This window comes from Leptidea sinapis, chromosome 30 (genome assembly GCF_905404315.1).
Source record: "Leptidea sinapis chromosome 30, ilLepSina1.1, whole genome shotgun sequence".
In the NCBI taxonomy this organism is placed as follows: Eukaryota; Metazoa; Arthropoda; class Insecta; order Lepidoptera; family Pieridae; genus Leptidea; species Leptidea sinapis.
In genome coordinates, this window is record NC_066294.1 from 11,027,277 (window position 1) to 11,044,750 (window position 17,474).

At 35.8% G+C, this 17,474-nt stretch overlaps 1 protein-coding gene and 1 long non-coding RNA gene across 5 annotated transcripts in view; both read left to right on the forward strand.

Annotated features, from left to right (window-relative positions):
* Positions 1–3,775, forward strand: part of LOC126973801 (uncharacterized) — a 69,666-nt gene extending 65,891 nt beyond the window's left edge. For 3 of the 4 annotated variants that reach the window (XM_050821141.1, XM_050821139.1, XM_050821140.1), the window contains exons 5-7: positions 706–879; positions 1,911–2,108; positions 3,007–3,775. In XM_050821141.1, coding sequence (XP_050677098.1) covers positions 706–879; positions 1,911–2,108; positions 3,007–3,052 — 418 coding nt within the window. In that variant the 3' untranslated portion in view covers positions 3,053–3,775. The remainder of the gene's footprint in view (positions 1–705; positions 880–1,910; positions 2,109–3,006) is intronic. The other variant, XM_050821138.1, reaches the window with a different exon arrangement.
* Positions 3,776–10,545: 6,770 nt separating this feature from the next.
* LOC126973815 (uncharacterized) lies at positions 10,546–15,528 on the forward strand. Its single transcript, XR_007731424.1, has 4 exons — positions 10,546–10,748; positions 11,753–11,947; positions 12,713–12,910; positions 15,020–15,528. It is a non-coding gene; the product is annotated as an uncharacterized LOC126973815 (long non-coding RNA).
* The last annotated feature ends 1,946 nt before the right edge of the window (positions 15,529–17,474 follow it).

A 17,474-nucleotide genomic window follows, 5' to 3' on the forward strand; every position in this document is an offset into this window, starting at 1 on the left:
AGGTGAACTCCAGTTTTTGCATGTTCATGTAAATTAATAAATAAGTCTACTTGTATACTTTAAGAATAAATGATTTCTTTCTCTCTGATTAGAAGGATGCCGGCTAGGTTATGGCCGCCTATTTCTGCCGTGAAGCAGTAATGTGTAAGCATTACTGTGTTTCTGTCTGAAGGGCGCCGTAGCTAGTGAAATTACTGGGCAAATGAGACTTAATATCTTGTCTCAAGCTGACAGGCGCAGTTGTAATGCCGCTCAGAATTTTTGGGGGTTTCAAGAATCCTGAGCGGCACTGCATTGTAATGGGCAGGGCGTATCAATTACCATCAGCTGAACGTTCTGCTCGTCTTGTCCCTTATTTTCATAAAAAAAAGCATTTACTTTATCAGAAATGAATCATTTTTTTATGCGTAATCTAATAAAGCGTTTTCAATTTTATTTATGCGTAACAGAATATCTATTGGGCGATAATTTTTATAATTATTCCTTTCGCGAAGAACGGGGACAATCTTTTCCGTCATACCTATTATATTTTTAATTCGAACGATCACAAATTTTACAAAATCTTATGTTGTTCAAGTTAAATTTATTTTATGCAATGATGAAAGCGGAAAGCACCTGCATACATCCAGAAAATACAGAAACTTTCTATTAAGATAAAATATATTCTAATTACATCTCAAAAATGGAGACTAAATCATCTTCCAGGAGCCAGCCTCAGGTGAAGTTACCGCATGGACTGACTGAAGCGCCTGTCATCAACATTCTTCACAACACATTGGGACCTAACTGTATAATAACAGTCGGCTGTTTTTGCCGCCAACAGATCAGTACTCGAGTAGAGAGTAAACCTTCTGTGAGGATTGTCTCATGTTTAATTGGGTAGGTGAAATGAGAAAAGGTAATTTCAATGTGACGAGCGCAATTGCGATGCCACTCAGAATTTTGGGAATCCTGAGCACTGTATTATGATGGACAGGTATATGTATGACTTACCATCAAGCGAATAGCTTGTTCACCTCGTCACATTTTTTCACACTAAAGTAGTATTTATGAGCATCCTACAAAGCGTAATAGGACAAGAATGATCCAAAGGATTTTTTATTAATAAGAGGGGCAAACGGACAAGATATTTATGTGATAGAAAGTGGTAAGGCAATCCCCCAGGGTCATCCAAAAAACCATGGGTCAAGTGATGCATTGCCGCCCTTTTAGGTGGAAGTATTCTCGAAATTCCCTGAGTAGTATCGGTTCGAGAAAACTGCAGCAGGTAACTGATCCCAAATAGTGGTTGTGTGAGGCAAGAACTTTCTCGCAAGACTTGTGGTTACTGAATGCCAGATGTCAAAATAATGTGGATGGAATTTCGCATTTGGATGATTTGTCCGGTAGTGAAATTTGGAGGCTTTTGTATCAACCCGAGCAACTCATCTAAGCACTCTCTGTGGTAGAAGATGCAGATAGAACGCATGTCTCTACGGAGCACCAAATAATCAAATCCATCGGATTTAACTTGATTGTCGATGAATCGGGCCGCTCTTTGTTGTATGCGGTAATGGAAGAAGCTAGTACTGGGGAGCGTCCTACTAGAGGCAGTACTCCATGAGCCCATTAGAAGCTGAATTTGCACCTTTTATAGTTGCAGGCGGTGGCTTGAAGTGAAGTACTGTCCCTACTAGTTATTACATAGTTATGTACACAATTTTTTTATAAAATATTTTTTTTATAAATTTTTTAAGATATCACTGAATTCAATGCAACGATAACTCACCAATAAGTTATTCAAAGTTTTGGGAATAAAATGAAGCCAAGACACAAATCTTTCAATCGGTCATCTGTGTAACAGGAGAACGATGAATAATAGCTACAAAATAATAAAATATTTACTAAAACTATGATTATTATGATTACAGATCAAAAATGGACAGTGAATCTAACAATGACCCCTTTCAAAAACTGACTGAAAAACCCATCGTTAACATAAATAGCAACACAATGGGAACCGACGCTCAAATAATAGTCTGCGACTCTAATGGCATCCAAATCATACAAGTGGAGGGGAAACCTTCTAAGAGTTCTTATTTCTTCGCAATTTTTTCATATTTAATCCGGTAAGTAGTTTTTAAATTATTTCTCCAAAGCGTATTATAAGAATAATTCAACCCAGATCTCTAAAAAAGGTGGCGGATCGGTTTCGGGTTACTTTTTTATGACAGTAAGGGACGAGACGAGCAGGGCGTTCAGCTGATGGCTCTGTACATTACAATCCAGTGCCACTCAGGATTCTTGAAAAACTCAAAACTTCTGAGTGGCACTATAATTGCGCTCGTCACCTTTAGACATAAGATGTTAAGTCTCATTTGTCCAGTAATTTCACTCGCTATTGCGCCCTTCAGACCAAAACACAATAATGTTTACATATTACTGCTTCACGGCAGAAATAGGTGCCGTTTACGGACCCATAATATAGCTGGCATCCCGTGCAAAGGAGCCTCCTATAGAAGTAGTAGTATTTTTAATGGCCTGCTGAGTCTTGATATACCTACAAGTTGATCAATGACTGGCAGTATGGCTTCCGCCGTGGTCGATTGGCTAGCAAATTTCTAGTACACCTAAGAGATTGACGGCGTGTATCGATAGCAAGAGTTACGACTTGACATTTGATATGAATAATGCGAACACCTGCAGTCAACATCCATCCATTGGACTTCTCAACAAATTTCACAAGTGTACCACCAGCTTATTCACAGTGTAGTACATGTCTACTGTACCCTGTGTGCTATTTACTATGCTGGTTCCTCTGCGCATCAATGATAATATATTGAACGTCAGTCAATATATCGATATACCGGCCATGCAGTTTACTCTCTTTTAAAATCATTGACCATCTAACCTTCCATCGTAGAAAATTATATCGTATTATCTTTTAAAAACAGGTCATGGAATGGACCTAAATACTTCTTATTTATGTTTTCTGTAAATCCAAATGAATCTTTATGTCTTTTTCAGATGCTGGTCGTGTGCCCGTTACCCTAACAACTCTGAACAATATTGATCTTACTGATATTCACACAATCTTGTTCATACTTTTGGTGTTAAGGGTTACTTTAAGTGTAGACATGTTTTGGTTTTGCTGACTGGATTTTTGATAAAATGTTTTATTTAAATATGAATTTATAGCAATCGGCGTTGACCTATTTAGATTTATCTGTCCTACGACAGATTAATCTAGCTTGTGTAATAATATTAAAATATATAAGTGTTTTTGCTTATATACCTGTTTTAATCATTTAACTATTTGTAAAGTATTAGATTTGTAAGAGATATTAAAAGATTATAAAACAATTTTGCAATAATTGCCCAAAAGTCTTTTAATGGATTTTAAATATAACCTCTATATATCTATAATATCAGAATTACTCATATTTTCTTCTGTATTAAGTTTTTAGATTATTTTTTTATTAGATTGAATCACTTTATTTAGAACAGATATCAATTTCTTGCCTAGATTTCAAAACTTATGTTGTGTATTTCTTACTTACTTATTGCATTCCCTTTTAATTTGTTACTGTATGATTCATTTAAGTAAAACATTCAAGTAAAGCTCACTAAGGATGTTAAAGTGTAGTCTTACTTAATTTAACTTGTTCCACACACTTATTATTCTTTTAAGCATTAAAAATTATATTTTACTATCTATGATACTTATTTTTATATTAGTTGTGTAGATACATAGTTATTTGTAATTTTAATGAACGAATAAAAGATTTTGGGAGAATTTTGTTTGATTTTTCGCGAAAATTTAACCATTTTTTGGATTTCGATAATAATAATATGAACAAATTATATTGCGATAACTTTTGTTGCAGTATGTCTGGTTTTACGTTGGCCATCGAGATCTAACATAGATAATAATACCTAATAGACATTAATACCTATAGTTCTACGGATTTTAATTAATATTTTTTTTTAGTTTGTGACACTTGGAGTCAGATATATGTTTTTATAATATGAAGTGAGGAGGTAAGCATGATGCACCTACACTATCACCCAGAACGTGACGTCAATTCGTAAACTTAAAAAAACGCGATATCCGTATTATACCTGGAGGAGCTCCAGCTGATTGTTAAATGACAGTACTGCTTCCTTCAGATCGTTCAGCTGGTGAATTTTTATATATGTTACTGATAGATAATAATAATATTGACACACTTTTTACACAAATTATCTTGCCTCAAGTTAAGCATATATAGCCTGTGTTATGGGTTACAAGACAATGATATATTTAATACAATATACTTACTTAAACATACATAAATTCATATTTAAAACATATAGATGAATATGTCAAAACTGTCCTCGACATCATCTTGGCCGGCAACGCTCCTGTGATTCTTGTGGTGACCACTTAACACCAGGTGACCCGTACGCTCGTTTATCCTCCTCTTTCCATAAAAAAAAATCATCTACCGGATGCTGTTTCTTGAATTGATACGACTGAGTAACCTTCAAGTGAAGAATAAGCTCCCATCTCAAAGGCCAGCAACTAACTAATATTATGTGAGATATTATCTTCAGTCAAGGCGACATGAAGAACATAGTGAACATCTTTAAACTTTTTCTTATAGCTAACCAGCTCTATACATGAAAACAATTTGGCGATTATTTATCGCAATCCACCGCTTTTTTCAGACTAAAACAAATTCATTAGGCACCTATACTTCAAGGTATATGGAGTACACCCATTTTACCCACTTGTATATACACCATATACCCGACACTGTTCGTGCTGGGTGTGGTAGGGTATAATGAATTAATGAGCGTCCGTAAGGACTTTTTCTAGCAGCGTATGTGGTGAAATTGTTACGCGGGAAGGGAGCACAACCCCGGGAGAACTGAGCTGCTTGAGTCTCCGTGTGCCGGACCGGTACGTGTGGAGGCACCTCCATCCGCCACAACTATCCATTCCGATGGCGAGAACAAATGTGTTGGCAAAGTCACCTTTAACTAGAGCCCTTCGCCAAATAAATGAACTACACAACAAAGTGGACATTTTTGGGTGTACGGAGTGAACTCGCAAGGGTATGTCATATTATGTTATGGTAAACAGTTGTATGTTCAAGTTTTTTGTATTTCTGGTATGATGTATTATTTCTTATGTAATGTTTGGTTTATTAATTATTGCTATTGTTTTATTTGTTTGAGATTGATTTGTTTGTTGTTTGCCTATTTTTTTTATGGAATAGGACAAAAAGAGGACAAACGAGCGTACGGGTTACCTGTTGTTAAGTGATCACCGCCACCCACAATCTCTTGCAACACCAGAATCACAGGAGCGATGCCGGCTTTTAAGGAAGGTGTACACGCTTTTTTTGATGGTACCCATGTCGTATCGTCCCGGAAACACCGCACAAGGAAGTTCATTCCACAGCTTTGTGGTAAGTGGAAGAAAGCTCCTTGAAAACCGCACTGTTGAGGACCGCCACACATCCAGATGGTGAGGATGATATCCTAACTTGAGGCGTGTCGTGCGAAGGTGAAATTCGGTGGCAGGAATCAGGTGAAAACCGCACTGTTGAGGACCGCCACACATCCAGATGGTGAGGATGATATCCTAACTTGTGGCGTGTCGTGCGAAGGTGAAATTCGGTGGCAGGAATCAGGTGAAACAGCTCTTCGGAACACTCCCCGTGATAAATGCGGTAGAAGACACACAAACTCCTAGCACAGCCCTCTCCGTTGCCCGCTGAGCGACAATCAGCTCATTGTTGCTGATAAATGTTACGAGGGAATAGCTCATTGCAAAATATCAAAGTAAGTTAGTAATCGATAGCTAAGATAAAATAATGATGTTATTGTCACTAAAGAGTTTAATAAAACCAGTTATCTGGCCGGCCTGGCAGTCTGGGTGTTCGCACGCAAAATTGGTTATTATTTACAGTGTAAATCGGGTTACATTAGCATCATGCTGGCAAAAGGGAAGGCCTGGCGACCACATAAACAAGAGACTCATGTACGACAATTGTTATTTAAAATACAAAAAAATAGTAGAAGTTTTTGATATATCTTTATATTTACTTCCAATTATAGTTAGTATAAATACGGACACATCTGAACAGTTAATGTATGCAGTATACCTAAGTTGCTATAAATACATGGAGCACATTTTGAGAAAGTAAGAGTTAAGTAATTTTTCCGTTTCTTCATAGTTGATCGCTTAAGTCATTTTATATCATTTGTTTATTTGTTTTACACTCCCTATAAGTCATAGTAGGTAAATTTTAAATGAAATGTTAAATTTATTGTAATTTTTTTTTGTTATGATAATAAGGGTCGAGACAGCGAGCAGGACTTTCAGCTGATAGTAACTGATACGTCCTGCCCATTACAATGTAGTGCCGCTCAGGATTCTTGAAAAAAACAAAAATTTTGAGCGGCACTACAACTGCGCTCGTCACCTTGAAACATAAGATGTTAACAATTTGTTATGTTTTTAAAGTGATAACCCTCACTTCTAGGATTAATACACAAATAAAAATTGTAAACAAAATTTTATGAACGATGCTGGGGTGGGAACTGTGGGAGGCTCCTTTGCACAGGATGCCAGCTAGATTATGGGTACCACAACGGCGCCTTTTTCTGCCGTGAAGCAGTTATATGTAAGCATTACTGTTTTTCGATCTGAAGGGCGCCGTAGATAGTAAAATTACTGGGTAAATGAGACTTAACACATTGTCTCAGGGTGACGAGCGCAGTTGTAGTGCCGTTAAAAATTTTTGGTTTTTTCAATAATCCTGAGCGGCACTGGATTGTAATGGGCAGAGCGTATAAATTATCAACAGCTGAACGTTCAATGAACCTTATTTTCATTAAATAAAAATCCGAGATTCGTTATCAACCAGTTCTCACTGGGGATACTCCGATAAATTTCGATATAATTATAATTACACCCAAGTACTTAATAGTATTTACACTTTAATTAAATTATTGTAACTCATGGACAACTCCAAACTTTTAAAGTAAGCGGCTTTTTCCGTTTAACTACTGTATGTATTAAGTATGCATATGTTACTCAAAGTTATTTTTAGACTATAAGTTTCGTCAACAATCGTAAATTTTTCGTTCAGTTGTAAACAAGGCCTGCATTCGTACGCTGTTTGTCTCAAAACTTGAAATGTGAGTAACATTGCTTGGAAATATACTAATTTAAGCAGTAATAAAATGCCAAATATAATAACATTTGCTTAACATATGGTTCTTACTACTTACTTTATAACAAGAAGCAATATTTGTAATTACAATTTGAGATTAATATTAAATGAAAGAATAATAGTTATACTAATATAAAATGCTTCGTCTACACTAATTTTATAAAAAAGAAAAGCTTGTGAGGTTTGAGGGGGGAAAAGTATAGTAATCTCTGGTTCTACTTGTGAGTGTTATAGGCACCTATATATATATAATATAAGTACCTATAAATCCGAACAATTAAAATGATTTTTCGGCCAGGCAGTCTAATTTGGAAAGTAAAGCCTCGCTATGCTTGGATACTATTCCAGGTTTATCATTTTATGGTGAATACTCGATATGATATGGCACACTTCTGTTTGTAACTCGCCCACGTTCTCGTATCGTTTTTTGTATAGCATATCTATCACATATCCCCAAAAAAAGAAATCTAATGGTGTAAGGTCCGGGTTCTGGCCGGCCTTCTAATCAGTCCATTCGTACCAATCCAAGTAGGAAAACATTCATTTTACGTTGTTCCTTTCCTTTAAAATACTATGTTAATTAAGAAGTGTTATTAGTTTTTGGCCATTCTTTCGATTGGCATTATAAAAGTAGGGGTGTTTTTTTATTTTACATTTCATTCGGTTCATTCCCAGACGAGGCAAGTAATTTTAAAAAAATCTTTGAATGCAGCAGTACTAACTTTAAAAAATAACATAAAGTCTTCTTTCAGTAAAATATCCTATCTTCGATATTTAAGGTACTTTCCCTTCATGTCCCAAAACTTTGGGACACCCTGTATAATAAGTTTAGACCGTTAACATTGATTCCCCAAACATTTTTAACAAATTAATTATCAGCAACCTAGTCAGTGAGTCCTGAGTTTGATAAGCCACTTTGTCCTGTTAGTTATTACATATAATACGTATTAATTTAGTTAGAGTTTTACCAGTGGAAAGTTCCTTAGCACAGAATTCCTGTTAGATTATGGGTACCACAATGGCGCCTATTTCTGCTGTGAGGAAGTAATGTGTAAACTTTATTGAGTTTCGTCGGAAGGGCGCCGTAGCTAGTGAAATTACTGGGCAAATGAGAATTAACAGCTTATGTATCAACTCAGAATTTTTGAGTTGTTCATCCTCAATCCTAAGCGGCACTGCATTGTAACGGACACGGCGTATCAATTACCATTAGCTGAACATCCTGCTCGTCTCGTTCCTCATTTATTTTTTCAAATTAAGATTATTGTTATATCTACTTGTAATTTTAAGTAAACCACATATTATTTGTTTCCCTAAATATCTTTCAAACTGTTTCTGTTGCAGACTTTTAAATAACATTTGTATAATTTTTTTATTCTTCTCTGGTTTTGGTTGCTTCATATTTTTAACTCGCTTTAAAATTATGTAAAATCGCTAGAAAACAAATGCGTCGTTGTAAACAGCCTATAATGTAATGACGAGCAATCTTTTGATTAAATCTCAAAAAAATATTTTGACTTTGACTTTGTCTTTGTCTTCTGCTTGGGATCATAAACCATCACTTCCTTGTGTGGTGTTTCAGGGATGATACGACATGGGTACCTTCATTAACTTCGTACCTTCCTTAGTACTCCATTTGAGGCTTTTAGTGAAGTACTGTCTCACCTTACTGAGTACACCAAGCTTTTTAGAGGCCAGTTTGGCCTTCTGTTCCAAGTGACCACGGAACTGAACGTCGCTCGATACATCGACGCCAAGTATACTAATACAGGCTGTGGCAGTTAGAGGAGTGATCTCGAATCGAGGGGATACGACAAAGGGAGACTTTTTAGTGGTGAACGCACATACTTGAATACATAAGTACACACACATTTTTTTTAAACTACACCAGAAATTTTATTACCTGCTTTATATATGGTTGCGCCAATTAGCTTCATTGCGTAAAATGAAAGGGCTAACTTGGATCGCGACGTTATTCGCTAAACGACCGTAGAGTGTAAGTATCTAAATCCGTGCGTTCGATGCGCGCGCGCCTCTACCTCATATTAAAAACATTTTATTTAATAAAATATTAAATAAAAAGTTGGAGCTCTGAATGACTCTGTGGTGTAATAAAGTGAAGGACGTCAAGATGCAGAAGATATCAAGGTAAGTCCCTGGTACTTTACTGAATTGAGCTAATTGGTATTAAGAGGAGACAAACCCTGCTACCTTTTTTTCCATACAGTCCACTCAAAATTATTTATAAGATTACCCATTTCGACCAATATAGGAATAATATAATATAAAGAAAAATAATGTAATTAAGGCGCGGACTGACTAGGATTGTAAATGCTACAACCAACCCTATAATATTTGTGTTCAATAATATCATGTAGCTGCAAATGGGCATTTATTTTACTGATTTTCTTTTGTTTATTCAAAATCGACATACTCAATTGAAAAATTGTTCGGTTTAAGTTTTAGAAAAGTACTAATTCTACTAAATTCTTTAAAAAACTTATGTTGTTATAGCTGAAAATTCTGAGATTTTCGACTCCAAAGTTTATTTTTGGGAAGCAACTTCCCAATTTTTTATTGGATATTTCAAATTATATATAAATATTCTATTCGGTTTAAAATTTTCTTTATGTCCTTCTTTGTACACTGTATTATTTGTGTCGGAATATTTCGATTGCGTTATGTTGTACTTGGCTCTCTAAGAAACCAATTTTTATGGATATTGAGGTATGACCGCGCCTTAAGGCGATGTTGCAATTTTGAATTTAGAAGTGTTTAGTATAAACAAATAAATTAGATTTACATCATGGAATTATAAAAAAACGTCGAAACCACAGTCTTTTCCTAAAATCCAAGGATATTATTTTTTATTACGAACTAGCTGACCCGACAGACGTTGGTCTGTATATAATAAATAAAATAATGTTTTTATATGAATTTGTCAATAATATATCATAACATCAAAAATTACTTCGTAAAATATGCACCCTGCTGTCGTAATGAAATTGTTTCACAGCAGAACTATCAAACCGTGCGTCAATAAATTCTCTCATAGAAATTATGTATGGACACATCAAAGGAAAAACAAATTTGTTGTTTTTATTTAATTTAGCAGCATTTTCCCATTTATTCACCTTTTAAACCTTCTCTGGACTTCCACCAATAATTCAAGACCAAAATTAGCCAAATTAGTCCAGCCATTCTTGAGTTTTAGCGAGACTAACGAACTGCAATTCATTTTATATATATAGATTAAAAAAATGAATGACAATAGTGTATGTAGCCAGAGAGACACTACAAATATATGGACATAAATACAATATATTCCATTTGCAGATCAGAAATGGACACTGAATCTAATAATAACCCAACCCAGCAACTTCCATCGTACCCTGGTCCTCAACAGCCTGCCGATCAACTCAAAGTACAGCATGGTCTAACTGGATCCCCTGTCATTAACATCAACAACAACTCATTACAACCCAACTCCCAAATACTACTAAAAAGAAAGGGCTCTTTTTCATTTTCATGTTTATTTGGGTAAGTTATTTTTAATTTTTATTTTCTTATTTTTATTTTTATGAAAATAAGGGACAAGGCGAGTAGAACGTTCGGTTGATGGTAACGCCTTCCCTAAACGTTCTTTTCCAACCAAGACTGCGTAGACCGAGCTTAATTATTATGACCGATGCTGAAAGGACCATTCTTGGTTATTGAACATGGTGTTGTTAAGGGCCTTCACTACCTTCTCAAGAATGGTATCTTGATACACTTGTGCCGATATTTTGATACGTTTTTCACAAAAGTATGACTCAGTCACTCCTTCATAGCTAATACCCACCAAACCATCGCTGAAGTCGGATAGTGTCCATGTTGCACTCTGTCGACTAATTGGGAAGCCTTTTTTAGATCTTTCAGCATAAATACGGTATTTTTTATGTTAAATGTTGCTAAATTGTAAAAAAAATCTCATCCGCAAACAAATTTTTTCTGTGACCCTTTGCGTACAGCTTCAGTAGTTATATCACTTTTAACACCCTATTATTTTTAAATTACGACTCTTATAGGCTTCAAGTACTAAGTCATCTTTTAAAATACGCGACATGGTTCTAGGTGCTATCTGCATCTCCCGACATACCTATATCTTTTGCTTTTAGACAGGATTTGTTCGAATTTTTTCCCTTACTGCTTTGACCCCATTTTCGTACGTGCACGGAGAGATCAGAAACAAAGGAGGTCTCATTGTATCTATTAATAGCCCGGTACACAAACATTTTACTAATACCAAGCGTATGGTGAATTTTAAAAATTGCATTTGGCTCCATACCTACTTTGTGTAATGCAATCACAGCGATTCGGTTCTCTTTATCAACCCACTCCAATTTAATATCGCAAAATATTGTACATTGTATTGGCGCCAAAATGAGAAAGCTCAATGAACAATCATATAAAAATGACAGATTCCAAATTCAAATGTAATATTATTTTGTTTATTTTTAATTGTAACATTATTTATGGCCAGACTAAGTATATTCTAATTGTAGATCAAAAATGGAGACTGAATCACCAGCCACGAGCCAGCCTCAGAAGTTACCGCATGTATTGACTGAAGTACCTATCATCAATATTATAAGCAACACATTGGGAGGTACAGCAAAAATAGTAGTCGGCTGCATTTGCCGCAAACATACTCGAGAAGAAAGCAAACCTTCTATGAGCATTGTCTCATGTGTACTTGGGTAAGTTAAATGAAAAAACGTAAATTGACGAGTGCAAGTACGATTCCACTCAGAATTTTAAGGTTTCTTCTAGAATCCTGAGTGGCACTGGATTTTTATGGACAGGGCGTATCACTATCATCAGGTGAACGTCTTGCTCATCTCGACACTTTTTCATAGACTAAACTAGGTTTTATGATCATACTGTACAAAGCGTAATAAAGAAAGAATGATTCAAAGAATATATTTTTATATACCCACAATATTTAATGTAGTCTAGGGTAGAAATGAGGAGATCCATAGGAAAATCAAAGTCACCGACATAGCCCAAATGATTGCGAAACTGAAGTGACAGTGGGCAGGGCACATAGCTCGACGGATAGACAGTTGGGACAGTAAGGTCCTCGAATGGCGACCACGTACTGGAAGGCGTAGTGGTGTTGGGTTGGTACAAGATAGACCGACGATCTAGTCAGAATCGCCGGAGTAGTTTGGATGATGGCAGCGCAAGACCGATCTTCATGGCAATCTTTGGGGGAGGCCTTTGTCCAGCAGTGGACGTCTTCCGGCTGAAATGATGATGATGATGGCAGAAGATATCATTGAATTTACTGTACCGACAACTCGCTTTGAAGGCTTTCAAAGTTTTGGGATAGAATTTAGTCATTTTTACCCTAACAAAGACACAAATCCTTTAATTAGTCATAAGTGTGTAACAGGAGAATAACTAATAATAGCAACATAAGCACATAAATTTTACTGAAACTATAATTATTATGATTGCAGATCAAAACTGGACAATGAATCTTACAATGATGTCTTTCGAAAACTGAATCAAAAACCTATCGTTAATATCCAGGGCAATTTGTTGTCACCCGAAGCTCAAATAATTATCTGTGACGCTTCTGGCATCCATATCATAAAAGTGAATGGGAAACCTTCTAAGAGTACTTATTCCTTCGCCATTTTTTCATGTTTAATTGGGTAAGTAGATTTTAAGATAAGTCTCCAACGCGTCACAGAAAAAGAATAATTCAACCCCTTTCCCTAAACAAGGTGACAGATCGATTCCAGCTTACTACAGACGTAGCAGCATTCATAACCGCCAACTCTTGATATTTTGAGGGTCACTCATTGATCAAAAGCCGACAGTAAGGCTTCAAGTATCGGGAATGGAATATTTCCACTGTTCCTGTCATATTAAAATCTTTTTAATTGAAAAGTCCTTGGTTTTAAAAATCGAATACCATTTATTTATTTAAAAAAAGATTCTCGGTCTTGTCACAAGGTCTTTTCAAACTTGTTTAGTCGTTAAGAAAATGGAATTGACTTGATAAAATTCTAGAGCGATGATTTATTATGACTTTCGAAGTGGTTTAACACAAAAACAGTGTGTTGACCGGATGATTTCGGCATTTGGTGATGAAGCCCCATCCAAAACCACAATTTATCGCTGGTTTGCTGAATTTCAACGAGGACGTGTCAAGCTCAGTGATGATCCCCGTCAAGGTCGTCCAAAAACTGCAGTCACCAAAGAAAACGTTGATGCTGTGCGTAAGTTGATTGAGGAAGATTGACATATGACATACCGCGAAATTCAGGCAGCTTTAGACATTTGCATGAGTCAAATACAAATAATCTTGCATGAACAACTAGGTGTAAAAAAGTTGTTTTCCCGATGGATACCGCATTTGATCTGTGAAGAGCAAAAAGCGGCTCGCGTTACTGGGTGCGTCAGAACTCTCGAAAGATTCCACGCAGGATCCTCAAATGCTGTATATAACATCGCATCAGGTGACGAATCCTGGATATACGCATACGAATCCGAAATAAAAAACCAGTCACGAGTTTGGGTGTTCGAAAATGAGTTAAAGCCAACAAAAATTGTTCGTTCACGGAGTGTTGCAAAAAAAATGGTGGCCACGTTAGTCTCCAAAACCGGCCATGTTGTGACTATTCCTCTTGAAGGACAAAGAACGGTTAGTGCAGAATGGTATGCTATTAGGTCGTTTCTGAATTCCGTAAAGAGAACTGCAACAGCCGCATCATCCTCCATCACGACAATGCGAGTTCTCACACCGCGCACAGAACAAAAGTGTTTTTAGAGCAAGAAAACATAGAATTATTAGACCATGAAGAATGATTTCTATACTTTCACTAAAATGAAGAATAAATTGCGTGGTCAGAGATTTTCATCACCTGAAGAATCTGTGGACGCCTACAAAACGGCCATTTTGGAGACCCCACCATCCGAATGGAATGGTTGCTTCAATGATTGGTTCCATCGTATGGAAAAATGTGTCAAATTTCGCGGAGAATACTTCGAAAAGCAATAAAATATACAATTTTAAATAGTAATGTTGTGCCACTACCTTGATTCCCGAAATTTTCAGTGCCGCCCTCGTACAAAAGTTACAATAGCATTCAAATATTCATTAACAATAAATTTAGAAACATTAATCCCAACTATCTTTATCATTCAAATAATCTTTCATATTTCATAGGCCTTAAATGTTAATTTATTTTTTACGAAACATTTAAATTTTTTAATTGGTAATATTTTAATATCATTTGGGAGCTTATAATAAATTATAACGCAATCTTCTTTAAGAGATTTAGCAGTTTTAGGGAGCCTATTAGATGGAATTGCGAGTTTATGTTTATTTCGAGTATTGACATTATGTACATCACTTTCTTTTTAAATTGGCTAATAAATATATATGATATGCACGGCGTTTTTCAAAAGCAAGGGATAAGGCTTGATAGTTGGTCTGGATAAGCGAACAACTTCGATCATGTGTGGCGCAAAGCGCTTGGCTCGATACATCCATCTTTTGGGCTTCTCGACAAAATTTCACGTGTGGACGACCAGCTTCTTCCCATGAAGCCCATGAACACTTGAGCCTGCCTTGAGGATGCTATCTGCTTCTTCCGACATACCGTCTTGGAAAATTATCGACCAATGTCAATATAAACTTCTACCTTCTATCGGATTCTCTCTAGATGGTCGTGGAATGGATAGTATAGAATGAAGTGTATAGGCTTCATATTTATTTTTATATGTTTGTTTTCTTTACGTCAATTTTTTTTCAGATGCTGGCCGAGCGTATATTTTCCATACTGTGCGAAAACTCGTTACAACTCGGGAAAATATTGTTCTAATTGATATTCATATAATTTAGTTCATACTTAGATGTTTAGGGTTAGTTTAAGTGAAACATACATGCATACATACTGATGTTTTGATGTTGCTGGTTGTATTACTGCATCAAATTATTAAAGTTATGCTCCTCGACAACTTTATACAATTCGTATTGGTAATAATCACTGTATAAGTTTACGCATTAGTAGCATTTCGATAAAATACTTTATTGAAAAAATAACATTAATCACTTTCTTGTCTAGATTATAGTTTCATTATAATACTTATGTATATAATTATAATCTAATTGCTTTATAAAATGAATTTGAGCAATTTAAGCTATTGATAAGATGTATTCTTGATTTGTTTAACAAAAATAATATTATTATTCCTAAAAGCATTGGAAATTACATTTTGCCATCTGTGCTACTTGTTTTTATAATAAATAGATATAAAGACATCTGTAATAAAATAAATAATTTTATTTGTATTTTCGCAAATAATTAACTATTTTTTGGATTTCGATACTAATAACAACAATTTTTTGGATTTTGTTACAATATATGTCTGGCACCTATAGTACAAAGCTTTTTAATAAATTTTTTTACGTTGTCGTATTTGGAGTCCAACATATATTTTTTATGATTCAAATTCAAATTCAAAATTAGAAGTGATGAGGTAGGCAAAGAGTTAAGCGTGATTTTAAGTGACCCCCAACACACTACAAGTTTAGAAACCAAATTCTAAGCAGGCTAATGACAAATGAGATAATATTGTTTCCGTTTTAAATTTATCATACTATATTCCATTTTCAGAATGTTGAGATACCTTAAATGTCTATCGAGGTCGTGACTTTAATGTCTGCCTGCTAAAAAGCAGGATTATTATAAATAAGAAACTCAACAGCTGAATCCAAAAGTGTCTATTGTCAAATATAAATATAACGGGGCAATGCCGGTCACATAGTCAGGATATTCGTGGTTGTTCATTGTTGTGCGCATTTAACACGACAGCATTAAAACACAGTCTTACAAACATAGGGTAGGGCGGGGCTAGTTGAGCATATGGGCAATCAAAATATCTCGGAAACTATAAACCGCACGCAGAAACATCAAATAGCGAAAAGAAAGCGTTGACAGAGAAGAACTTATCGCACGACCACCAGTGGTGACACGTCGATCGAGTAAAGTACATGACCGCATTATTTATTTTGACAACAAAGAGTAAAATAGTTGTAAACAATAATATTTCGTCTGAAATAGTCAGATTTCATTTGTTTTCAATCGGGTAAGTGTTATACAATGATAAATTTATTCTACTTTTGATTCATATAAAGGTTCTGCGTATAATTCTAACAGATAGTTCATAATCTCACCTTTGTCTTAAAATTTCGGGGTGGGGCTAGTTGAGCTATAGTTGCTCAACAAACATGGATTCAGTGTATCAGATATTTGGAATGTGGATGAGACAGTAGTGTCCACTCGTGTGCTGAAGCCAAATAAGATCGTAGCTGGGAAGTTTAAACTTTATCAGGCGAGAAACATGCATACAATGTCAAGTTTGCAGAAAATGGGCTCATACAAAATGTGAGCTGATCTTACTATCGCTTGTGTCGATTGCAACAATGACATGAGTTCAATATTCGAAAAATTTAGTTTTGTCGTTTTGCCCATAAAAATTGTAAATAAAATATCATTGTCAAAAACAAATTTGATTTCGTGTCTAGTTAACATTGAATCCATCTGATTGCTCAATTTGCCCCATAACCTTGCTGAACTTACCTCACCCATGGGGTATGATGAGCAAATATGACTTTCGGTATTTAAACAGCTGAAGCTCTTAATCTCAACTAGCTAGAAATAATTACTGTGGACACTTTTGCTAAGGGATATATTAGTAATGTAGAACAAGACATTAAGAGTTATCGTTGAGGAGCTATAGCCGCTCAAGTGAAAAATTGCTCAACTAGCCCCGCCCTACCCTAATAATCAGCAACAAATGTTATAATCGTAGAATGGCGCAAACTTCACAAAATTATAATTATGTAATAAGAACGTATACCGAAGATATCCCAGATATCACGCCTGCTACCAGCCTGTACGAGATTAGTTCAGCCCTAAATCAGCTTAAAAACAACAAGGCGCCGGGTGATGATGGAATTAGCTTTACCCTCCAGATGACCGCGAAATTGGTAATCGCTCTAGGTTTTAGAGACTAGAATATACCAGAAGATCGCCTGCCAACCGACCATGGCGAAAGCCGTTAATCAACTGGTGACCTTCTAGGTATACCAAGACCTGGCGGTAAATTATGCTTTTTACGATTTTGGAGAAATGGGACATAATTGCTATAGGCCTGTTATACTTTGCCTGATTCGAATTGTCTTTTTTGGATCGGATGGACAAG